The following is a 26,084-nucleotide window of genomic DNA, read 5'->3' as shown; positions in this document are numbered from 1 at the left end:
TTTTTTTTTTTTTTTTTTTTTTGCCTCAGAGCAGGAGACAGAACACTAAGAATAATAAAACAAGATTGGTAACACATACCTGGCCTTCGAATCTGGGGGTCAAGAGCAGTTGCCTCAGTTGCTCCACATTTGTTTGTTGCTCCTGAGTTTGAGCCAGGCCCTGCTCCCTGCCAGGTGGGGAAATTAAAGCTCAGGGAGTTGATGAGTTCAGCAACATAAAACGGCACGTAAGAATCACTGGCTCAGGGCAGATGACAATAAACCAGGAAGAGCATGAATGAGCAGAGTGGATAAATAAGAGAAGAATATTTGTCAACTACTGCAAGGAACAAGACAGGGAGGGAGAGGAGTGCCCTCTGAGGAGATGAAGTCAGAATGACTCCTGGTGATGAAAAGATGATTTAAAAAACAAAAACCCAGGTAGAGAGAGCAGCAAGTGCAAAGGCCCAGAGGCAGGGCTGAGCTGAATTTATTGCAGTGGGGGTGGGAGGAGGCCAGGGTGGTGGGAGCTGAGTAAGCTGGGGAGAGGAGAAGAGACCAGAGAGGCACGGGGTGAGTGAGGCAAGGTGGCAGCCAGGGCATGGTGAGCATATGGCTGTTTCCCAAATGTCTTTGCCCCCACTGACCTACATCCCCAGCCCTTTTTATTTCTATTGTGAAAGAGGTTTTCACTAAGTTGCTAAGTGTCCAGGGTGGGATCTAACTCGTGATTCTCCTGCTTCAGCTGGCTCCTTTTGCTTTTGAGACCCTCCTTACCCATTCTGGGTGAAGCCTTGGCTCCCTCCTGTTCCTGGAACCCCTCTGTGTGGTCCTACCCAGGATCCTTTGCATGGCTGTTCCTCTGCTGGGGGCTCCCTCCCTCTACTCCTGCCTCCACTGGCTCCTGCTCACCTACCCAGGATCCTTTGCCTGGCTGTTACTCTGCTGGGCACTCCCTCCCTCTACTCCTGCCTCCGCTGGCTCCTGCTCACCTCCTTCAGGCCTTTGCCCACTATCACCTCCTCCCAGAGGCCCGCATCCATGCATGTGAGGATGCTCCCCTCCTCTGGGCCTCCTTGACTCTTTCTTGGCTCCATTTTCCTTCACAGCCCTCATCAACATCCACGCATTTGTCTTAGTTTTCTTTGTTGGCCTCCCCAGCAGAAAGTCAGCTGTACAAGGGCAGAGTCTTCTTTTTCTTGTTCCCCACTGTTTCCAGTTCCCAGGCCATTGCCTGGCATGTAGTAGGTGAACAATAAATATATGCTAAGCAAACACATAATATACAAAGCAATCTGAGTGTCCTGAGAGCTCATCCCTGTGCATACGTGGAAACTTCTCACTGGCTCCTCTCACGGGTGTCTCTTTCACTCTTGTGGAGTGACCAGCAGCCTCCTGAGGGACAGGGTTGATGGCTTGTCCCCAAACCCCAGATATGCACAGTCAACATTGTTTCAACTCATGGCTGATTTATTTTCCTCACCCACAGGTGGCAAATGTAGGCAGTGGTCCCGATTATGCCGGAAGCAGGGCAGGTAAGTCCAGCAAACATGGGACACTTCGAGACCGGGCCCCCCACGGCTCACCACACCAGCCTCCTCCCTCCCCTCTAAGAGCCTACAGCGTGGTCAATACCGGAAGTCAGGAGAGAGAAGGCGCAGCTGGATGGCAGCCATACACGGACTGACAGCCAGTCCCCACCTCCCCACCCTGCCCTCCCCTGAGGGCTGCCAGCTCCCTGGGCCTGGCTCAGAGAAGTAAAGTGCTGTGAGATCCTTCTTCCCCTGTGGCCTCTGATTGTTCACAGCAGGGAGGGAGGGACCCTGCCCCTGAGGGGTAAAGCAGTGGGTAGAGGCCCCACAGCCTCATCCCAGACAGACAGGACTGGGAAGAAAGTGGAGCAAGTGACCTGGTGGGAGGAGGCAGGAGGACCAGGGGACAGCAGGAAAAGTGGTGACTCCAGCCTGTGAGCGGCAGGTGGGATTTGAGGCCCCTCTCAGGCTTGTTGTGTCACAAATGGAGTCTTGTATGCAGTCAGCTCACCACAAACAGAGGCTCTGCTCACATGACCCTCTCTGTCTTTGGCCTTCTGGGTCTCTCCCTGTCTCAGGAGGCCTCACACACGTGAGTGTGGACAAGCTGCCCGTACCCCAGGCTCCTCCCCACTCCCCAGCCTACAAAGGACCGCTGCTGGCAACCTCTTAGCTTTGGGTGTGGCACCGGGCAAGTTGGGCCAGCCCCGGAGTGGGCTCTAAGCACTGTGTGGGGGCCTGAGAAGGTGCACAGATTCTGGTGGGCATTCCCCGAAGGCCTTGGGCTCCACAGCCAGGCCAGGCCAGGGCAGGCAGACACGTAGCTAGTCACACCTCCATGCCCCAGTGTTCTAAATCTGTGCATTCAACCAACCTTGGATTGAAATCTCGGGGTTGGGGGGACTGCCTCTTTATTGAACATGTGCAGATTTTTTTCTTGTCCTTATTCCCCAAACCATAGAGTTTAACAGTTATCTACACGGCAGTGACATTGTGTTAGGTGATATAAGCCATCCAGACACGATCTTAAATACGTAGGAGATGTGTGTGAACCATAGGCAAATCCATGCTGTTTTATACAAGGGACTGGAACACCACAGATTCTGGTCCCCTGTGCACACCTAGCAAGACTGTACGTGGAGTTTGGGGGTGGACTGACAACATCTTATCCTTTTGCTGACTCCGGGGTCCTGCCGAACAGGCAACCCACCCAAGCCTTGGTGTCAGTCTCATAAACGTCACCGACCACGCCAGGGCTGATCTTAGTTTCCAGCCCCTTCACAGCTGAGTTGGTGTGTGTGGCCCAAAGCCCCCACCGGAAGTCACATTGTTAGAAATGATCTCTTGTGACCCGAAGCCACCCAAATACAAGGGTGTTCACTGCAAGACGCTTCCCAGGGTTTAGAGCGACCTTCCAACAGCTGAGGGTTCATTCTTCACTACAGAGACTCTCTCTCATATTGCTTGATGGATTTAGAGATATTCACCTGTAATCCCAGCACTCTAGGAGGCTGAGGCAGGAGGATTGAAAGTTTAAGCCCAGCCTGGGTAAATCAGTTACTTAGCAAGACCTTGCTCCAAAATAAAAAAGAGCTGAGGATATAGCTGTGTGAAGGTCCTGGATTCAATCTCTAGTAACACACACACACACACACACACACATACACACACACACCAGTAAACATATGATCCAGAAATTCAACTCGTATTTGTCCAAGAGAAATGGAACCATATGTCCACATGGACTTGCACACAAGTGTGTATAGTAATCTTTGTAGTGGTATTAAAAAAAAACCTGGAAATAACTCAAATGGCCTTTGGAATAGATAAGTGGATATAAACTGTATACCGATAAACAACATAGATGAATTACAAAAGCATTAGTCTGAGGGAAGGAAGCCAGACATTAAAGAGCCAAGATGCTATAAATCCATTTGTGTGAAATTCTGTAATAAGCAAAAGTAACCGATGGAAACTGGACACTATGGAACACGTGTAGTTTCAGCTACTAGGGAGGCTGAGGCAGGAGGATCCCTTCAACCCAGGAGTTCAGAGCCAGCTTGGACAATACAGTGGGACCCCCATTTCAACAAGTGAAAGAAGGGAGGAAAAACTAATTGATGGTGATAAAAATCAGAATAGTAGTTTCCTCTACCTCTGTTATGTCCAGAGTGGTGGGGTGGGATTGACTACAAAGAGGCATAAGGGAGATTTCTCGAAGGACTGAAATATTCTGTACCCTGACAAAGGTGCAGAATATGCATCCATATATACTGGTCAGAAGGGATGGGACCATACAGTTTGCAATGTGTAAGTCACACCTCCACAAGAGCCACAGTGAGACTGAAAAGCAGCAGGCGGCTCCATCTTGAGTGGTGCCTGTTTCTGGACCCCAGGACCCAGGCAGAGGGCGGGATTCGTGTATGAGGGCGCCTCTGACTGGGGTGGAGGGGGAAGCTCTGAGGCGAGCTGGTTTGGTCCTGTTCTGGGAATCCTTTCCAGAGTAGCCTCTCCAAAGAGCTCACTACCCTCTGATTCCCTCTGGCCAGGCCATTTTTTTGCTTAATGTTAAAATCTCAGTGGTTTAGACAAAGGTTTGTTCTCATAGCACATACTGATTGTGGACTGATTGTGAGTCCACTGGGACCCTGAATACCAGGAGGAAGCCACTAAACCAAAATGTTTCTGGCTGTCATGGTGGAAAGAAAAAGAACAAGGAGAGATGCACGCTGACTCCTCTAACCTCTGCAAGGAAGGGATGTAGCATTTCTGCTCCCCTTTGTGCTGGCCATTTGAATTCAACAGGGCAGGAAACTCCAATCTTCTTGCAGGGAAGGAACAGAAATACAATATTTTCATCACCTTTCTGTTGCTGAGACAAAATACCTGAAATTTAAAAGTTAAAGGAGGACAGGTTTGCTTTGGCTCGCGGTTTGAGAGATCAGCTGACTCCATTGCTTTAGGTCTGTGGCAGGGCTGAGGCATCATGGGAGGGTGTGGTGGAGGAAGGCTGCTCACCTCATGGCAGCCGGGAAGTGGAGAGGAATGAACGACCTGAGAAAAGGTGAACTTTGCAAAGATGCCCCCCCGGTGACCCACTTCCTGCTACTACTTATTTCCCTGAAAATAAAACCTAACCTGAAAATAAGCCCTAGCACGATCTTGCAGGAAGGTTGTGCCCTCCTCAAAAACAAGCCCCAGTTAAGATCATCGGTCAGATGGATCCGTTTAGTACATCTGTTGTAATGCACGAAGAGCGTATTGAATTATAAAGTAATAATATTAATATACAGTTAAGTAGAAATAAACAATATTATTGGCGTTACTGCCTAAAATAAATATTGCACTCAAGTATTTGTAAACTCAAGTGGGCACTTTTGGACACCTTAATAAACAGATGACCCTGAGACTTATTGTTGAATGACCAGCCAGAGTACAGACACAGTGTACGAAAAGCTTGTGCACTTGATAATGAACAGACATGGTTGTGTCTGATATGAATTTCCATAGCTCACTACGTCATATGTTGAACCAGACATACTTAAAGCCCTTACATGAAATAAGATGTTTTCCGAATTTTGGCTCCTGCACTTTTTTGTTGCTTTTGTGTGGACCACCCTTAACTGGCATCATTCTTGTTACCACTCCTATCTCGTAAGTCTTCCGTTAACACTTGATTTAATGAAAACTTTGTGACGCCCGGCCCGAAAGAGGTCGCGACTTGGGTGAAGAATTCATGGGATAAAAATCACTGACAGCCGCGCTGCCGATGCACTAAAGCAGGCTGCACGGATGAGAAGTGCTCATTTAAGGAGAGCTCTGTTGCTGGACGTGAGAGGTTGGGGTCAGTGGTTCTCAAGGAAATGGAGTTGTAAGAAATTCAGGCCAGAATTTGGGGTTTGGAGAGTTACGGCCATATTCTAGAAGAAGATGACATGACTCTATTTGAATAAATGTAGATTTTTGTACATGAAGAATGTAGAATGCTGCGCATAAAAAATATATCCCCTGAAAATAAGCATTGTTGCCTCCTTTGGAGCAAAAATTATATAAGACTGTGTTTTATTTTGGGGAAAATATGGTAGGCCCATCACCTTCCAATGCCATTAAATTATCATCTCATCTGTGGATTAATCTGCTGATCAAATGAGAGGCCTCATTATCTACCACCTCCCACAGGCGCATCAGAAACCAAGCCTACAATACAATGAGCCTTTGGAGGGACCCCAATCATGACGTACAGTTTACTACAAGGGGTATTCTCTCACATAGCTAGAATTCTGTATTCAGCTGCAGGAGACACAAGGTAAGCCAGAAACAGCAGTGTCTGGAAGAGGTGATTCATTGCTCTCTCATATAACAGAACCGGAAGTATGTGCTCCAAGCCTGGGGAGTGGGTTTTTTAAAATCATAAGGGACCAGGTTCCTATGTCAGGTGGCCTGCTACCACCTTTAGGATGTAGCTTTAAGTTTCAGGATCACAGAATGTCTGCAGGAGCCTCAGCCATCCTGCCACAGTGTGTGTGTGTGTGTGTGTGTGTGTGTGTGTGTGTGTGTGTGTGCAGGAGGGGCGGGTGTTATAAAAGAGGAGAGGAAAAAATTGTGGGGAAGAAAAGTTACCATTGCACAATTCAGCTCATTTTAAAGAGACTTCCTACAGGGGCGGTGGCACAGGCCTGTAATCTCAGCTACTCAGGAGGCTGAGGCAGAAGGGTTGCAAGTTTGAGGCCAGCCTGGGCCACTTGAGACCCTGTCTCAAGATAAAAATTTAAAAAGGGGCTGGTAGTGTCGCTCAGTAGCAGAGTGCTTACCTAGCATGCAAAAGGCCCTGGGTTCCATCCCCAATACTGGGAGGTAGGACTTGCCCAAGATTTCCAACCAAAGACTTCTACTTACTTCTGATTGGGCCTCTTCCTTCTCAAAGGAAGCTGAGAAATGTAGCCTGTTGACTGAGACCGTGACACCCTGAATACCGTCAGAGAAAACAGTAGCCTCCATGAGAGTTTGTTGATAGGGCAAGGAGGACTCCTAGCTTCCTCCAAGTCAGGAGATGGGGGCTATTTTAGTTACTTTTCTTATTGCCCAATACTTGCAAGTCAAAGGAGGAGAGGTTTATTCAGTTCACAGTTTATAGAGGTTTCAGTGCATAACCTGCTGGCTCCGAGGCAGAGTGGCATGGCAGAAGAGAAAGAGTTCATGGTAGGCAGAAGGGAGCAAAGCCAGCGAGCAGGGGACAAGACAAGCCTCTTTGTGTTCCTTATATTGAATCTACCAGCATCAGGGCGGCGCCAAACTAATCAGTGGGCTAGTTTAGTAATCACCCGCTCTTAATCCTGACACCATGAATTAATCACATACTCTTGATCCAGCCACCTCTGAAAAAGCCCCACCTATGACTGCATGAGGCTTTGGCGGGGACAGCTAGACACAGCCATAACAAGGGCTCAAATCATTCTTATTTACATCGGAAAGGAAAAAAGCTCCTAAGACTCAGGACTAGAGGCATTGCATCTGCAGATTGGAAGAGACCTCCAGAAATCTCTCCAGCAGCACCGCCGATGCTCCCCAAAGGCTGACCACCTGCAGCCTCTCCTGGCTGAAGACACCTTTTTCTGTTGCATTATAGCCTGCACTGAAGCCGCCTCCTCCTCCTCCACTCTGACAGCAGGGGTGAAATCTCTTGCCAAGAGCTAATGGAGTGGCTCTTGTCCTTCAGCCAGCCTCCTGAGTACAATTCTGTCAAGGTTCTTATTTGGGAAGAATTGAGGCCAAATCACATTAGCTGAAAGGAATCAGCTTTTTCATGTGAGACAAGATTGTGCTTTGCTCAGGGTGTTGGGAGGTGCTTCAGTGAGGTGTGCTTCCTTCTAAGCGGGTAGAGGGATGGATGCCTCCAGTTCCTGAAGGGGGGGAGATTGATTAAATACAGTCTAAGGTGGCTCTGTCCAGTGTCAACTTGGGTAGGTTAAGGTACATTTCCCAGCATTCCTTCCTCATATGCCCACATATTTCTGGTTGTGTTGGGTCACAGGCAACATTCTTGTGGGAGATTTATTGAGTAGAGTTGAAGTGGCGACCATTTTGTAATTTACATCAGTTGCTGCTTTAACTGCTGGCTCCTCTCATAGGCATCAGGCAGCAACCAGGGCCCAGCTGTCCCACTTTCCCTGATCTTTTGGTTTCTCCAACTCCTGAGCTAAATGGATATGCTTAACCCTGTGATGAAGGACCCTGGTTTTGGTAAGACATCCGTACAACCAAAGTCAGAGGCAACAAGGACCGACAGGCAATTCATTCCATCTCCTGGATGCCAGCTTGTACGTGTGAGTTTCATATTGTTCCTTGCTGTCTCTAACCTTACCTCTATCCTTCTTTTCTGATTTGTTTTTGTTTTTTTTTTTTGGTACCAGGGATCAAACTCGGGTCCTTGTGCTTGCGAGGCAGGCGGTGGAATCACTGAGCTAAATCCCCGGCTCTTTTCTGATTTCTTGTCCTGTGGGCTTTGAATTTCAGCACCAACCACTGAAAAAAATAGCTCTAAAGAAAACAGTTACACTAACTCTCACAATTTAACAGTTGTGTGTGTGGGGGTGTGTGTCTCAAAGGTTCAGCTTTGGAAGACAGTACTACGTGGTTTCAAAATCTTGCAAATGAGTTTTGGGTTTTCTGGAATTGGTTCTCTGACCTAATTAGATTTAAAGTCATTAATGACCTTGTTTCTAGTGACATAGGAGACAGTGATAGCCCATGGCATGAAGTGGCAAAATAGTTATTTAGATCTTAATAGTGTTCTATATTAGGTTTCTATCGAAGGCAAGGCTCTGCATGACCAAGTCTTTGCTTCCCCTGAACGTTTTAGTGCAACTAAGGAATGTAATGGGATTGGTTCGTGGCATCTTGCTGTGCTGGAAAACTTGAAGAAAGAAAATGATGAGCTCAGAGCTTTAAATTCCCAGCTTATGTTCTGAGTAAGGGGCCCGAAAGCTTCTGTGGCTGTCCTGAAAGAAACTCTTATTTCTTGTAGTCACACGGCTGAGATTTCTGGAAACCAAAACCAAAGTCTGATTCTGTGGGTGGCTCAATCACAACAAAAATTGAGATTCCAACCTCACAGGGTCCTTTTTGTTAAAGTCAGGGTGTTGATTGGGAAGGAACGGTGTCCTGAAAATTGGGGTAAGCAGATATCAGTACCTCTAGGGACTTCACAGTTCTACACACTGTCACCTCTTTGTCCGTTGAAGCAGCACTTTCACTCTCCCTGTAAAGTTTGCTTCCTGGCTATCATGAGGTGAGTAGCTTTCTTCCTCTGTCCTCTTCTGACATGATGTTGTGCTTTGGAGACAGCCAACAATGGGCTGAAACTTGTGAAACATTGACTCAAAAGGTAACATTGCCAGGGCCCGGGATTTAGCTCAATGATGCTGTGCCAGCCTCGAAAGTGCAAGGTCCTGAGTTCGATCCCCGGTACCTAATGATAATAATAATAATAGTAGTAGTAGTAGTAGTAGTAGTAGTAGTAGTAGTAATAATAATAATAATAATGTTCCTGCTTTGCAGATGCTAATGATGTACTTCATACTAGAAACAGAATGGTTACTAATGCCATATCCAAAGTTTGAGGGGAATGGGAATGCTAACATGGTGTTATCATGTGTGATTTGCTCACACACACACACACACACACCGGGAGGGTCAAGGAGACATAACGTTCATGGTAGCCATCAGAAATACATTTATTAAAGTGTATTGCAGCATCTCTGAAGAGCTCTGTGATAGCTCTTCTTTGTGTGCTTGTGGAGTGTTTCTGGAAATAGCTACCATTGAACTGGACTTTCTAAATGCGATAGGCATGATGGAAACCCAGCGTGGCAGGGACCTTTGTGGTGCTTAGATATCAAAGATGAGGTGAGCATGGTTATTACAGTGGACAGTAAAACAGCCATGACCATGGCCTGACTCACAGAGATCCTTGGCATTCATTAGTTTATCATGGAAAGGAAATAAATGTGTGCCTATTAACCTCTTCCTTGACCTAAGTTAGTGAGTTCTGGGTCTAGAGAACAGAAGTCTGACTCAGATGACCAAAATAGAAAGTCTTAGCCTCTCAATTATGCCCCACACTTGAATCTTTGAATGAAGGTGAGGCTAGGTACCCTTGAGGCAAGAGTTGTTTTATTGCCAAAATTTTATTCTGTGAATCTTCCTCTTAGACTTCTCCAAACACACTTGTGGTCACTGACAAAGTAACTATGCACGGGGAAAGGAAAGTTAGCAGACTATCCAAAGATTACTGGACAGTGTGTCTGAACTTATTTGTTCCCTGGGATCCAAAACATCACTGTGAGGGCCAGAGATTTAGTTCAGTGGTTATGCAGCCTGCCTCACAAGGGCAAGGTCCTGAGTTTGATCCCTGGTACTGGAAAAAAAAAAAAATCACTGCGATCCATTAGTAGGGACTATGGAATTTTAGAGAAGGTCTATCACAAAGAGGGCCTTGTGGGTTCCTGAAAGCATCCTACTTATTTCCTCAACATTGAAAACCATAGTTGGAAAGAAATCTTGAGTAATTGGAAAAATTTCAATATTGACTCCCTAACTAGTAGAGTAAGGATTTTATGGTAGGAGTAGCCATCTGGAAACCTCTAAAATTCTCTCTACTGATGAAAATAACAAAAGCAATATCAAATGCAATCAAAAGCAATATCACATTTCCGGTGGGCTTTTAGAGATTGGTGCCACCGCTGAGGACTTATGAGACACAATTGGATGGGACTCGCCACCCCACTCAGCTCTCTGTTTTGGCCTGTGAAAAAGACAGATGAATCTTGGAGAAAGACAGTTGCACTTGTTAGTCCAAATGGAGTTTGGTGCTGGAGAAATCAGTACATTTCCTGGCACCTGGCATGCTGCTGTTGATCCAGAATTTAATAAAACCTATGCTTCTCAGTAAAATCTACTAGATGCAGTGCTATTTCAGCTGACAAAACTGGAAGGACATCTTCACTTCCCACCTCAGGGGCGTATGAGTGTACAGGATCCACGTCATGACAGGATCTGGATTGACCTTAATCACCTTTCTTTCCCTTGGGACATTATGCTGGCACATCACACAGATGACATGATTTGATCCGATGAACAAGAAGTAGCAACTGCTTTAGCCATGGTGGCAAAACACTGGTAGGTCAGAGGGGAAGCATAAATCCCTCAAACTTCTGGGGTTGTCACCTCAGTGAAAGTTCTCGAGGGCCAGTGATGTTGGGGTGTGGTGAGATATCCCTGCCTACGTGAAGCCGATGTTGCTGAATCTGGTTCCCTGTGATGCTGAGAGGAAGGCATAAGGCCTACGGGCCCTTTTAGGTTTTGGAGTCGACATATATTTCATTGGAAAGTACTGCTGTAATTCGTTCACTTATTGACCTGACATGCAAACATCTGGAGTGGGCTCCAGGACACGAGAAAGCCCGATGGCAGACGCAGGCTCCTGTAGGTGAATCACATTGTCGATTTCTAGATGGGGGAACAGAGCCGTGTCATTCTTTGAAAATAATTGCACTTCTTTTGGGAGACATGTTTATCACTCTCAAAAAGAAACCCACACCCTGCAACTATCTCCCATCCCCTCTTTCCTTTCAGCTCTACATAACCGCTAATCTAGTCTCTGTCTTTACATTTGCCTATTCTGAACAGTTCAGATAAACAGATTTTTACAGTGGGCGGCCTTTTGTAACTGGCTCTTTCCATTGGGCAAAACGTTTTCAAGGTTCATCTGTGTTGTATCACGTACCAGGGCTGCTCCTTTTTATAGTTGAATAATTGTCCCTTGTATGGATCTACTACATTTCATTTATGCATTCATCAGCTGGTGAATATGTGGCATGTTTTCACACTTAGGTTATTATGAATACGGTTGAAATGAACATTTGTGTACAAGTTTTTTGTGTGGACTTTTGATTTCTCTTAGGAATGGAATTAGTGAGTCAAATGGTAACTCTGTGTTTAATAACTTGAGGATCTACTAGACTGTTTTCCAAACTGGTTGCACTGTTTCACATTCCTGTTAGCTGTCCATGAGGGTTCCAATTTCTCCCTACCCTTGTTATTCTGATTTTTTTAAAAAGTTCTAACCACCCTAGGAGGTGAGAAGTAATATCCCACTATGGTTTGCTTTGCGTTTCCCTAAAGACATATTCCACTGAGAATCATTTCATGTGTTTATTGGCCATACCCTCATCTCCTGGGGAGAAATGTCTACTCAGACTCTTTGTCCATTTTTTTATCCCCCCCCTTTTTTTGGGTACCGGGGATCGAACTTGGATCTTTGTGCTTGCAAGGCAGGCACCTGAACCCCTGAGCTAAATCCCCAGCCCTCTTTGTCCATTTTTAAAATTGAGTTTCTTCTTAGTATTGAGTTATAAGTGTTCTTTATATAGTCAGAATACAAGTCCCATATCAGATAGATGATTTACAAACATTTTCTCCCATTCTGGGAGTTGTTTTCTTCACTTTCTTTATGGTGTCCTTTGAAACACAAAAGTTTTTAATTTTGGTAAAGTCCAGCTTATCTTTCTGTTGTTGTTGCTGTCATAGCTAAAAATCCATTGCCATTTATGAGACCATGAAGATTTCCCCTTTGGTGTTTAAAAGCGTTAGCCCTTACATTCAAGGTTTGATCCATTTTGAATCAATTTTTGTATAGGTGGTAAGGTAAGCTTCCACCTTCATTCTTTTGTTTGTGGCCACCAAGTTGTCCCATCACTATTTGTTGAAAATATTATCCTTTTTCTCCATTTAATAGTCTCAGTATCTTTGTTGAAAATCAGGCTACAGACTTGTGGGTTTATTTCTGGATTTTCAATTCTATTTCCTTGATCTACATGAGTAATCTCTTCAAAGGCCCCACACTATCTTGCTTACTATTACTTTGTAGAAAGTCTTGAAATCAGGAACTTTGAGTTTGCCAACTTCGTTTCTGTTTTTCAAGATTGGTTTGCTAATTTTGAGTCTTTTGGAATTCCATATGAATTTTAGAATCAGCTTGTCAATTTCTACAAAGAAGTCAAGGGATTGTGGTAGGTATTGTATTGAATTCATAGATTAAGGAATATAGTCACCTTACCAGTGCTCGTCTTCAAATCCATGAATGTGTGAGTTGTTTCCATTGCCATATTTTCTTTCTATTGTGCTTTTTAGTTTTCTAAGAATAATCTCCCCCTCTTTGTTTATATGTATATTGGATATTTAAAAAATGTTTATTCTTGGATTGTTCACTGCAAGTGTATGTAAATGCAACTGACTTTTTCATATTAATCTTGCATGCTGAAACCTTGCTAATTTTTTTTATTTCTTACAGTTTTTAGTGGAATCTTTAAGATTTTCTATTCATGAGTTCAAATCACCTGTTTATATAGGCAATTTTACTTCTCCCTTCTGAATCTGGGTGCCTTTTATCTCTTTTACTTGCCCAGTTTCCCTGGCTAGAACCTGAAGTTTAATGTGTGCTTGAAGTGATGAAGGTTAAACATAGCACTTTCAGTTTTTGACTATTAATTCTGTATGTGTGTTTGTGTGTGTGTGTGTGTGTGTGTGTGCGTGTGTGGTGCTGAGGATAAAACCCAGGTCTTCACTCATGCTAGGCAAGAAATCTTAACATCAGGCTATGTCCTCAGCTCTAAATTGGGATTTTGAGAGAATCACTTTATCAGTTGAAGAAATTTTCTTCCATTCCTAGTTTATTTGGTGTTTTTTTTTTTTTTTTTTATCATGAAAGCCTATTAGATTTCCTCAAATGCTTTTCCGAGTCATTGAGATGATCAGACTTTTTGTTTCTTCTTCTATTAATATGGTACGTCTCACCATTTGATTTTCAAATGTTAAGCCACTGTTACATTTCTATTCCTCTTGGCCATGATATATAAATGTCTATATTGCTGATTTTAAAAATTATGTACTGTGGAGAGTTTTGGCATCTGTGTTCATAAGAGATATTGATCTGTAATTTTCTTTTGATAACTTCGAGTAGTTTTGGTGTAAGAATAATACTTGTCCTTGCTTCACAAGCACCTGAGTTCAATCCCCGGTACCAAAAAAAAAAAAAAAAAAGGATAACATTCATCCATAGAATGGACTGGAAATTGTTGCTTTCTTTTCCAAGTTCTGGAAGTGGTTGAGAAGAATCGATATTAATTCTTTTCAATTTTAAAAGAATTCACCAGCGAAGCCATCTGGGTCGGAGTTTGGAGGGGGCCAGGGGGAGAAGGATTTTTTTTTTTTTATTACTAATTCAACTTCTTTATTTACTGGTGGTCCATTCACATTGCCTTTTATTTCTTGAGGCTGCGTCAGTAGTTTATGTCTAAGAATTTATCCATTTGACGTGCTATGACTGGAGCGTGTATCCCAAATTGGTGTGTTGGAAAGTTAATGTGAGGTGCAGCAGTGCTGTGGGGTAAGAACTGAGGAGAGGGGATGGGGTCATGAGCATGAATTAATGTCACTCCAAGAGTGGGTTCGAAAAGTGACTGAGCACCTTGTTCTTCCTCTTGCACACAGGCTTGCTTATCCGTCCACTTTTCTGCCATGCTATGAGAATCCTGAGACACCCCCACCAGATATGAACCCTCATTGTTGGACTTCCCAGTCCCCAGGGCAGTGAAAAGCTAACTTCTTTTCTTTATAAATTAACCAGCCTCAGGTATTCTGTTGTAGCAACACAAAACAGACCAAGATATCAACTGAGCTACATAATTCATCGCTTTACAACTGTTCATAGTATTTCTTCACTGTGATTTTTATTTTTGTGAGGTTAATAGCAATGTCTCCACTTCCCTTTCTGATTCTAAAGGGGTCTTCCTTTTTTCTCACATTATTTAACTAAAAGTCCCTCAATTTTGTCGATCTTTTAAAATAACCAAGCCTCTAATAACTTTTAATATGTTCTGTATTTATTTTGTTTCTCTCACAAAAGTTTTAACTTTCTCTTGATCTTTCCATCTCGTTGGTTATTTAAAAGTGTGTTATTGGGTTGGGGGTGTAGCTCAGTGGTAGAGCCCTTGCCTAGCTTGTGTGAAGCCCTGGGTATCATCTCAACACTGAAAGGGAGGGGGGCATCCCTGTCTTACTCACTTTCCTCATTTCTGGGGCAAATACCTGAAATCCAGAACGTAAAAGAGGAGAGGTTTATTTTGGCTTCACAGTTACAGCGGATCGCCAGTGAGCTCCACGGCAGAAAGAGTATGGTGGACAGGCCTGGGCAAAGGAAAGTTGTTCATATTATGGTGTCCAGAGAGCAGAGAGACAAGGGAGAAACTCAGGAGGGAGATGCACCCTTCCAGAGCCCACCCCCAGTAACCCACCTCTTTCCAGCAGGCCCCACCTCCTAAGATCATTTTCAGCTATGATCCAGTCACCTCCCCAAAGCCCTGCCTCTCTGTGCGTGAGCGTCTGGGGAGTCATTCTTGATCTAAACCATAACAATCACTAAAAGTTTATTATTTAACTCCTACCTATTTGTCAATTTCTCAAATTACTTAATGACATCATATTTTTATCAAACAACTTGCCTTACATTTCATTCTTTTAACTTTCTACAGGTTTGTCTTATGACCTATCATATGGCCTATCTTGGAGAATGTTTCATATATACTTGAGAAAAGTGTATATCCTGCGGCTGATGGTGGAGTGTTCCACAGATGGCCATTATTTTAGTTGAATTACAGGGTCATGCAGATCTTCTATTTTCTTGTTGATCTTCTGCCTATTGTTCCTATTCATTATTGGAAATGAAGTTTTAAAGTCTCCAATTATTATTGTGGATCTATTTCTCTGTTCATGTCTCCTAGCTTTGTTCCATGTACATTATTAGTACTTTATAATTGGGGATAGGTTTATATGTATATATGTTTATTGCTAAATATTCTGATGGGCTGAACCTTTTATGGTACAGTGTCCCTCTTCATCACTGTAACATTTTTCCAAGATCTATTTTGTCTGACATTCCTGTTTCCCCTCCAGCTTTCTTGTGGTTGATGTTTGCACGACAATCCTTGGTACCAAACAAACAACAACAACAACAACAACAACACAAAACACAGGTCAAATTTACAGGCTTAGGGATTTTTGTCCTTTTTGGAGTTTCCTGAAAGGGAAAAAGGCATTGTAACTTGGGTAATGGTGTCCTGAAACTGCAGTTTTTCTTAAAAGTATAATTTTTAAATTATGATGTTCTTTGTGTCCTTTATACTTCTTTTTTATTCCATCTTATCTCACCATGAACTGCTGAGAAACCTCTCTAGGTTATATTGTATCATAATTGTATCATAAAAAATTTCCATTTTCTTTCTGGCTTTTTTTGTCTTTTTTTTTGTTTTTGTTTTTGTTTTTTTGAGACAGGGTCTCACTGTGTAGTTGAGAATGACCTGGAACTCACCATGTAGCCCAGGCTGGTCTTGAACTCACAGTGATCCTCCTGCCTCAGCCTCCTGAGTGCTGGGATTACAAGCATGCACCACCAGGCCCAGCTATCTTTGGTTTTTTGAGATAGGGTCTCAGTATGTAGCCCAGACTAGCTTCGAACCCATGGCAATCCTCCTGTCTCAGCCTCCCAAGTGCTGGGATTACAGGTATGCACCATGGTGTCTTGTGTAATAATTTCCATTTTCTGCCCAGAACCCTGCACTGAGGGTCTCAGTGTAGAGCCCAGACTTCTTGAACTCACAGTGATCCTCCTGCCTCAGCCTCCCCCGAGTGGGGATTACAAACATGCACCACCAGGCCCAGCTATCTTTGGTTTTTTGAGATAGGGTCTCAGTATGTAGCCCAGACTAGCTTCGAACCCATGGCAATCCTCCTGTCTCAGCCTCCCAAGTGCTGGGATTACAGGTATGCACCATGGTGTCTTGTGTAATAATTTCCATTTTCTGCCCAGAACCCTGCACTGGTGACTATTTGTGTGAGCTCCTTAAACCTGCACCAGAGCCCTGTTGCCCTGTGCTGTGTGCCATGACTGCACATGCATGTGTTCTGTGGAGGGGGGGAGCGGGGGTAGGGCAGGGAGGAGAAGAGTATGATGGCGCTGTTCTGAGACAGTGCCCTTGCCCTGGAGAAGGACAGGAAACAAAGCCAGGATTAGGTGCTCAGCACGAAGGGGCTCTGAGCTGCTCCTCTGTGCTAGGGCTCGTGCTGGGCACCGTGATGACAGTTGTGTCCCTAACAGGCCCACAAACCTAACAGTTTCCGGGAGAGGAAGTAGGTAGATCACGTGGTGTGGTTAGGAAAGGCCAGGGGCAGGGAGTAGTGACTCCAGGCCTTCAGCGAGGGCCTCTCTGAGGAGAGACTGTGTTGAGACCCTAGGGCTGAGGAGAACCCAGCCTCAAAAGTTCTTGAGGACTGGTGCTCCCGGCGGAGGGAGCAGCGGGGCCAAGCCCCGAGGTGGGAAGGAGCTGTTCGTGTTTGAGGAACAGATACAGGAAGTGAGAATGAAGGGTGGGGAGGGCCTCCGGGCAGGAGCCTGGCCCCCAGCGCGGAGGGAGGCGACGGGCGTGGTCACCCAGGGCCCAAGGCGTCCTCTCTGGGCTCCTCTGACACTGTTTCTTGTCTGTCCTCACCACTTCCCCTGCAAGGCCTACAGTCCAGCTCCGACTTCCTTATCACCGCGGGGCTCTTGGGCCCCTTCTGAGGAGGGAAGTGGGGCCTTTGCACACATTCCCTTCCTGTAGGAATTCCTTCCTGCCTTCACACCTGCGTTTACTCACGTGTGCGCACTTGTGTCCCCTCACCCATCACAGGCTGATTTGCCGGGGGTCTTCTGCCCTTGCAGGTGCCTACAAAGAAGAAGCTAAAGGAAAAATCTTGTCCCTCAAGTCTCTGCTTCCAATGCCACCTTGTCGGAGCGGCCCAGCTAACAGCCCTGCCGATGCTCCGCTAGCTGGGTCACTTTCCTCTGGACAAAACAGGACAGCTCTGGGCTCCCAGGATCGTGCTCTGTCAATGAGAGATAGATTAGCCTCACAGGGATTCATTTCCCTTTTTCTTTTTTCTTTTAGAATCGAGCTTCCTTTTTCTTAAGTCTGTGTGCTTTGGACAGGACCAGTCTCATCCCCTGTGGCCACCAAGGAACCCCTCCTCCAGGTGGAGCCAGTGAGACACAGCTGCAGGACTTTTGCTGGAAAATTTGGGAAAAAGTTTCTTCCTGCCTCAGTTACCGCTCTTGTAGGCTGTATACAGCAGGAGTTGCTGGGGTCCATCCCCGCCCCCAGGAGGAGAGGCTGTGTGCACACTAAATTAACGTTAAAGAAAGCAGAGGCGAGAGCCCCAGAAAGGCCCAGTCCTCAGTGAATTGTTTCAGCACCTGGATCCAGCCGTTTCTGAAATCTGAACTCCCCCAGACTTTCTATTTTAAGAACCAATACATTCCTGTTGTGCTTAAGTTGTTTTGGGTTTCAGTCTCTCTGATCATAAAACCTCAGAGATGAGCAGGAACTTTCCTCTTTGGCGGACCTGGGCAGGTACTTCCTCCTCTAAGAAACTACTCCCCCTGCAGAGGCTCTGGTTCTGAGATACCAGGAGTGTTGAGGTTTGTTCAGCCTGAGCCATAAGAGCAGAATTGAAGTGGGGAACCAGCAGCTGAGAACTGGGAATCTGCATTATTAATAAGCAAATCCATTTTCCTTTACTCTTCTTTGCAGGCAGAGCCCTCATTTGATTAGGCTGTTTATTCATTCTGCCATGGGCTCAGAAAAAGCACCCTCGGTCTCTGCCAGGTCGACACCAGCCTGAGTTCTGTCTCCCTACTAGGGACTGGCCCTAGAAGAGGGCCATGACACATTCCAACCAAGGACACTTAAGGGGAAATCCCCCAGGGCTGGTGTGTGTGAGGATTTGGGGGAGGGGAGGATGTTTCTACTCTTGAAAAGTAATGCAAGAGAAAGAAACTTCCACCAAGAGCAAGCAAGGCAATATGAGGAGGCATTAATTATAATGAAAGTAGACGCTCTTAAACTGTTGGTCTAAAACAGATTTGTAACAGTCATGTGTTTACTCTTTCCTTCCATCCATGTGGGAGAAGAGGGGGTGGTAATACCATTATTCTGGCTTAACAAAGAAAAGACTCACAAATATTTATCCTTTTCAGAGTGCACACGCCAATTTCCATAGTATTCCCAGGGCAATAGATTATTAAGTAATACATCAAATCCTAATGACAGATTCTGGAAAGTAAGTTTCCTTTCACAAGACGTATCAATGATCTTTGAGGATGTTGTGGCCTATAAAGAATATTTTCAAGGAGAGTTTTGTGATGCAGAGGGATGTCTGTTTTTGGCAGCTGCAATGACAGAGATCATTTTTTCTTCTTGTTTTTTTTAAATAATTTCTTTCAATAGCACTCAAAAGAGCCCATAATCTTCAAGAGCTAGAGTCCCATAGTACCAAGAACAAAATCAGAGAATCTAAGCACTTGAAGGAAAAGAAATGAGCAGAGTATAATTGTAGCAAAAAAAAAAAGTGTAAGGTTGTAGTGTTTTGCATTTGCGGGAAATGATGGCTGGTACTGTGGCAGCCATATTGCCACCATGGGGGATGATATGGCCAACGCACCAAAGAGAATGAGTACATGAGGACATCACTCAACTTATGCATTGACCACTATAGTGCCTCCTTGCCTTTGCGGAAGTATAGCTTTACAGAATAATAAAGGCCCTTAGTTTTTGAGATGTCTGGAATTTGTTCTTCCCTTGCAGCCAGTAGCAGCCCACATCATGGACCCAGGGTGAGTGATGGGGGAACCGGTGTGGTGTGGGAACTGAAACAGTACTATGGCTAGTCATTGCTTGCACTAGTGGCCTCCCTAGGGATTGATTGTCCCAGCTGTCTGCCTTGAGAGCCCCTGTTTCCCTGCTGTGCATGATTATGAGGACCATAAACTAGAAGGAAGCCACAAATTAACTCTAGCTACCAACCACAAAATTTAATTAAGGACGCATCCTGAATGTACTCATCAGCACCCCTGATAGTTGAACTGGAAAGGTATAAAAAGATCAGAACCAGTATCGCCTTTTTGTGTACTGGGGTGTGGGAATCATCAGAAGGAACACAAAGGAACTTTATGGTTAATGGAAGTGTTCTTTCTCCTAATATGAGCTACTAATACGTAAATGTGTGCATTGGTCCAAACTCGGCAAATGCATGCTCAAGATACGCACATTTCATTGCGTGCAAATTTTACTTTTAAAAAGAATGGTAAACACTGAACTCTAGATGATATGCATGCTGAAATTTTAGAGGCAAAGATGAGGATGTTCTTTAACATCCTTTGCTTTAAAACACATCAAAGGAATCAGATGAATTGATGAATAAACGGAAAGATGGACTAGTAGACGTGATAAAGCAAGATTCAGAAAATGTTAATTAGAACATTAGACGGTGAGTATATGAGCGTAATAGGAGCATTCATTCAATTTTTTCTATAGATTTGAAATTTTTCATAATTAAAAACTGGGAGGAGAATGCCACCAGACAGGGCCTGAGGAGGTGCCCCAGAGAAAAGATGGGATCTCCACTCATCCCCCGCTCAGGGAGTAGATGGTTTGCTGGCTTTTATCACAGAAAGGCCTTTCAGGATGTGTCAGTGAGAGGCATAAGCAGATTTATCAGGCAGAACCAATGAAACACACTGGGAGTAAAGAGAGCACAAGCATACCCGAGAGCTGTGCGCTGTGGTGTGGGGCCGGGAGTTTCTGCGTGGTCTTGGGTGTACGTTCCAGATGGAGGCTCTAGGCTGTGGGTACTTCCTGTGTGTCAGGTTAGTGGGCTCTTGTGGAATGCAAATCATTTGCAGGTGTTTGAAGTTTAGAGCTGTGGCATCCAATCAGTACAGTAGTTTTGTTTCCATGAGGGTGGAGGTCGGCAGAATTCATGTATCTGTAGCACGGGAGAGAAAGCTCAGGCTCGTTTGGTATGATTCGCTGTATCTCTTAGACTCAGGAATTTGGGGAGTGAGTTTCTTCCCCCCGAAAATAAAAATATAGGAATCTTGGGTAACTTTGTTTCCTATAATTTTTCTTGAAAGGACAGTACAATTTAAAAATTGTGATGGGCCGGGGATTTAGCTCAGTGGTGCTGTCACCTGCCTCATAAGTTCAAGGACCCGAGTTCCATCCCCGGTACCTAAAAATAAAAATGATGATTTTCCTTGTCTTTTTTCTACCTGTTTTTATTTCTTCTATCTTACCTCAAAAAGCCTATCTAGTCGGCCCTTGGTAGCCAGGGGACTGGTTCCTGGGCCCTCTCAGATCTCACATCTGAGAATGCTCGAGTCCCTTATGTAAAATGGTGTTGGGTTTGTAATCTAACCTAACACAGCCTCCTGTAGACTTTACATCTCTTGATTGCTGACAGTACCTAGTGCAATGGCAATGCCATGCAAACAGCTCTTCTGCTGCATTGTTTAGGAAATAAGGACAAGGGAAAAGAGTTTGTGCATGTTCTGTATAGATGCATTTTTTCTCCAAAATATTTTCAATCCCCAGTTGGTCGAATCCAGATGTATATGGAACCCGCAGATGCAGAGGACCAACTCTGTACAGTCCGAAATCAGGTCCACTGCTGTGGCAGATCCCAAACACTTGGCTCGAACCAGGCAAAAATCTGCAGTGTTCCCGGTGACACCCACCCCACCAGACCCTGCATCCTGCTCTTGTGTCCCCCAGGGAGGTGATTCTCAGCAGCTCAAGACCATGAGGCCATGCCGCAGGCTGAGGAAAAGGAAGGCAAAAAGAAACAGAGGTTCTGTTATTGAAAGATAGCTACTACAGACGCCAAAGGGGCCATGTTGATCACTGTGGTAACCACAGCCTCCGACACACCTGACGTTGGGCACAGCCCTGCTCTGAGAGGTTAGCATGGATTAACATGTTTCCCCCAGCTTGCACACCTGTGGTATATGCGTGACTGTCCCACAGCGGCTTGCACCATGGGTGGCAGAAGTGGTTATAGTTGTGCATGGGACAATGGTCCCACCAGTAGTAGGAGACAGGAATTATGAAGCCTGTCTGAACTCGTGAACGAGTTGGTTCATTTACTCCCCACTGCTGTCCCCTGAGGCAGTTGCTGGCTTCTCATCTGCAGTTGAGGAAGCCCAGTCCGGTGCCCCATCCCCCAAGCCGAGCTCCTCTCACTTGTTATGTTGAAAGGAGCACAGTATATGAATCGGGACAGGAAGTCACAGAGAATGGTTTTGTGGGTCACACTAGTGAATCACAAGACAGTGCCATAACGACCTTGGGAAGAGAAGCCTCACAGCAAAAGCTGGGTCTGATGCTCACCTCTGGTGGAAGGCAGTGGGGGAAGACAGTGGCAAAGCCAGCAGGCCAGCCAGTCAGGATGGGAGGCTGCAAGTCAAGAGCTTGGAATCTGGAGGGCTCCTCGCATGCAACCCTGAGTGTCACTAGGTCCCGTTCTTGTTAAGTGTCCCCATCCCTTCCCTGGGACATCTGAGCAGAGGGACAACAGCATGAACACTGAAACACTGAGGGCTCGGACACTCTGCCTGCAGGGGGAGCTCCCTCTGGGAAGGCCTGGAATCGTCCCCTGGGACAGATCCACGCAGGGAGGGGTGCACCTGAAACGAGGCCCGGGCTGAATGAGCACAGCCCTCACCTGTGGGGAGCATCACGGAGCCGCTGATCTGACACGGCCCCTAGGCTGGTTCACTCTGTCCTCCCAGCAATGAGAACGTGGTGGGTGCAGGCTCTTCCCTGGAGAGGTGACTCCATCCGTGCGAGGCCATGAGCTGGGGACCCCTCTGTGAACCTCCTGCCACAAAGATCAGCACCAGACAAGGCTAAGAGAAGCATCAACTCCCCAAAGGCGAGCCCTATGTGAGGATTTCTGGGTCCCTCATTCCCACTTCAGCCACAGTGACCACAACGTCAGCTGTAGAAATGCCAAAGGCATCAGTGGCAGGAGTAGTGTGAGTCCCACACACACAGGGAACTCCTTCTACAGAAGCCACCGGGTTGCTTAACTGATGTGGGTGCTACCTGGAAAACCAGGGATTCATCATAAAACGGCCTTTATAGAGAGACCACTGAGGCTGGGTGAGTCTTCCTATGTGGAGGAGTTGGGACACATGCCCAGCCTATTCTAATGTTAGCTATTGTGAAAAATAGGATTATGGCCATGACTTAAAAATTAATTGCGAGGGATGATGATACATACTTGTAATCCCAGCAGGAGGGAAGCTGAGGTAAGAAGATTGCTGTGAGTTCAAGGCCAGCCTAGACTGTATAGCGAGACTGTTTCCAAACAATAACAATCAAGAGCCAGGAGTGAACTTGTAGTTGCAGCTCCTTGGGAGGCTGAGGCAGAAGCATCCCTTTGAGCCTAGGAATTTGAGATCAGCCTAGACAACACAGCAAGACTCTGTCTGAAAAAGAGAGAGAGGCGAGAGGGGAGGAGAGGGAGAGAAAAAGGAGATAATAAGAAAAAACAAAGGAAGAAAGATGGAAAAAAGAAGAGGAATGGGAATGAAGAGACGAGAAGAAAACATTTTAGTAGCAGAAAGAAGGAAGAAAACGAAAGATGTGTGAAGGAAGAAGAAAGCGTAAAGCAGGTAGAATGTTCCAGAGATTCCCAGGAACAACTGAAAACAGTTTAGTCCCTAAAGGAGTTGATGCCAGGGTAGAAAATGTGCAGGTGGGCAGTTTGCCAGCTCAGAGCCCCCTGGATTCTATTCCCAGCCCCAACGTGTTCTGACCGTGAGGCTATGAGTAACTCACCCTCTGTCTCCAAGCCTCAGTTTCCCCACCGTGGAACGCGGTCGAGCACGCCCCACCCACAGGTCGGCATGAGATCCTGACGGAGCTGAATTGCTGCCTTTGTGAGGAGCAGGTGGCTCTCCACTTGTACGATGCCATTCTGTTTACCCAGTCTGCCCTTGGCAGACAAACCCCGACGCTAGAAATAGCCACGTGTCGGTTTCTCATAAATGTGTTAAATATGACTTGGAGTCTTGCCCAGGTTTCCTGTCAGGGTGGTGGGCAAGGACTGTTTTGCAGGAGCTCTGCTGGGAGTCAAGGTCACGATCATGTGCAAGTGCGTGAACCAAGACTCCAAAGGAACCTCCGCTGCCCTGAAGCAGCTGCCGGCTCTCCCACCCCACGCCTCCTTGGCTCAGGGCCACGCCTGGCCAGCTCTGCCGGGTGACTCAGGCCCAGCCACCGACCTGGTTGCCTGGCTTCACCCTTCCGGCCCATCCTGCCTTGGATCAGTCTGTCTACGGATGGTTCTGGGAAGGCTGTGCCAGTGGTGACGGAGGACAGAGGGAGAGGCGGACACAGGACTCACTAGAGCCTTGGGCTCTCCTGTCCTGGGGACCCTTCTCCCATTTACGCCATGAAGTTTTCTGAGGCTGGCTCTGCTCCTGGCTGAGGAGTGGGACGTGGAGAAAGCAGATGCAGATTCCACACCTATCGCCTGACTCCAAGGCCCAGCTGCCCTGTATGTGACCTCAGTTTCCCCATCTGTGAAATATAGACAACGACGGTGCCCACCTCACTGGTTTGCAGGAGGAATTGAACGGATGGTGACTGTCACAATGCAGATCAAGAATGCCCCCCAGAGGCCTCATAGGCTCACAGGCAGGGGTTACGGAAGGTGACTGGCTCATGCAGCGGTACAGCTTGGCCTGCGGGAGGTGGGGTCTGGTCAGAAGAGGGGGTCATGGGGGTGTGACCTGGAAGTGAATTGCTCCCTCCCAGGCTCCTCCCTTCACTCTTTGCTTCCTGGCTGCTCTGATGGAAGCAGCTTTCCCTCCCGCTGTGCTGTTTCTGCCCTGGAGGTGGCCAAGTATGGGTTCTATCCATGAGCCAAAAAAATCCTGTCCTCCTTTAAGTTGTGGGTATTGGGTATTTTGTCCCAGCTATGGGAAAGTACTTAAGACAGTGATGACAGTAATTTCCTGACATGCCGAATGGAGTCGAGTATCTCCTCCTAATGAGGGTTTGCTTCTAGTGCTGTTTTTCTACTAGAACTCGGTGGTGGTCAGAAGCAAGCAACTCTCAGTCCTGCCACTTACAATCAACGTAATCTTAATCATGGGCTTAATCTCTCTATGCCTTAGTTTCCTCATCTGTAAAATGGGAGTGTTTCTTATTTATACCTAGTAGAGGCTGATGAGAATAAGTTAACACCTGCCGAGTACTTGGAACAGTGTCAGCACACAGTGAATATTGTTATTTTTGCCACACTGAAAATACTGCTGCTATAAGAAGGTTGAGCTTGGGGCTGACGGTAGAGCCTCATAGTGGAGTGCCTGCCAAGTATGCACAAGGCCTTGAGTTGTGTCCCTAACTCCATTTTTAAAAAGTGCTTTCTTTCTGCGGAGGTCGCTAGGCTGCTATGAAGTACGCTGAAACTGCTGGAGGCCAGTTTGTCTTCTCTAGGTGTAACCACGGCCGTCTTCTCTCTGGGCTCCTGTCCTGGAGATGTTGAAGGTTGAGGTCCAGGGCCAAAGCGGTGGGAAACAAACTAAGTATAGGTCAATAGAAAGAACAAGCTGAAAGCTCTTGCTAACTAAGAGAGGCTCCCAGAGAGGATCCGAGGCGGCAGCCAGGTTTAGGTAGGGGTTCGTGTACACTCTGTGGGCTTGTGTTGGTGAGCACAAGAAGACGAGACCAGGAAAAAGTGTGGTTGCTGCTTTTGGCTAGGCTCTGACATCAGGAGGAGTAGACTTTCCTTGTACTCCAGCTTCTCAGGCCTCATCGCAAAGGACAGACCCTTGCCCTTTGAAACGATGTGGTTGCCATTTTTAGCTCAGCCTCCAATGTTAGAACAGGTTTCTCTAGCCCTACAGCTTCCCAGGGAAGACCTCAGTGAACCAACCTCCTTTTCTTCTTGTTATAACTTTTCTAGGCCCCATTTTGGTTTATTTAAGTCTCTGTCTAGGTGTCTACTGTTTGTCTATCTCATCGTTCCCATTGAGAAGCATCTGCTGGAGAATTCAGGCAATTGAGGAAAAAGGCGGAGCTGAAAGGTGGAGGAAGACAACTTTGAAGGACATTGTGTGAACATCTGGATCCAACTGTGCCTAGAGCAGAACTGCTGCTGAATCTCTCCATTCCAAGAGTCCACAAACCCTTTCTCAATTTAAATGCTTTGCTTGGGTTTCTGTTACTTGTAGCCAAATGCATCTTGACCAACACAGAGGGTTACTGGAGCGGGGTGGGACTCAAATAATGTATGGGGAATGTATATAAGGAGGCAGGGGATGCTAGGGAAGGGAAGAGGTGGGACACAGCTCCAGATGAGCAGGCCAACTGTAGCAGTGGCCTCCTGGGCCAACCAGTGACGCCATATTGTGCCTGCTGGTGGGTGGGAGACTGGAGGCTCCCTGCCACCTGCCATGCAGTCCCCTGACGCAGAGCCCTTCAACCACCCTGAGATGACCACAGATGCTTGAGGGGCCCAGCATGACCAGAAGAACTACCCAGCTGGGCAAAGTCTGCATTGTCAACCCCCAGAATGGAAAGAGAAATACAGCAATTTTTTTTTTTTTTTTTTTTTTTTTTTTTTTTGCTT

At 46.1% G+C, this 26,084-nt stretch overlaps 1 protein-coding gene and 1 long non-coding RNA gene across 4 annotated transcripts in view; one reads left to right on the top strand and one right to left on the bottom strand.

Annotated features, from left to right (window-relative positions):
• Fxyd5 (FXYD domain containing ion transport regulator 5) overlaps nt 1-1,775 on the top strand; it is a 10,221-nt gene extending 8,446 nt beyond the window's left edge. For 2 of the 3 annotated variants that reach the window (XM_010626330.3, XM_019207774.2), the window contains exons 9-10: nt 1,469-1,514; nt 1,594-1,774. In XM_010626330.3, the coding sequence (XP_010624632.1) occupies nt 1,469-1,514; nt 1,594-1,666 (119 nt within the window). In that variant the 3' untranslated portion in view covers nt 1,667-1,774. Of the gene's footprint in view, nt 1-1,468; nt 1,515-1,593 lie in introns of all 3 variants that reach the window. The other variant, XM_019207773.2, reaches the window with a different exon arrangement.
• An 18,244-nt stretch (nt 1,776-20,019) lies between these two features.
• Nucleotides 20,020-23,416, bottom strand: LOC104863736. Its single transcript, XR_780654.2, has 3 exons — nt 23,285-23,416; nt 22,164-22,319; nt 20,020-20,426 (listed from the first exon to the last, which is right to left on the bottom strand). It is a non-coding gene; the product is annotated as an uncharacterized LOC104863736 (long non-coding RNA).
• Nucleotides 23,417-26,084: the final 2,668 nt, after the last annotated feature.

Source organism: Fukomys damarensis, unplaced genomic scaffold (assembly GCF_012274545.1).
Source record: "Fukomys damarensis isolate Sample0158 unplaced genomic scaffold, DMR_v1.0_HiC HiC_scaffold_19, whole genome shotgun sequence".
Taxonomy (NCBI): Eukaryota; Metazoa; Chordata; class Mammalia; order Rodentia; family Bathyergidae; genus Fukomys; species Fukomys damarensis.
This window is presented reverse-complemented; position numbering and strand designations above follow the sequence as displayed.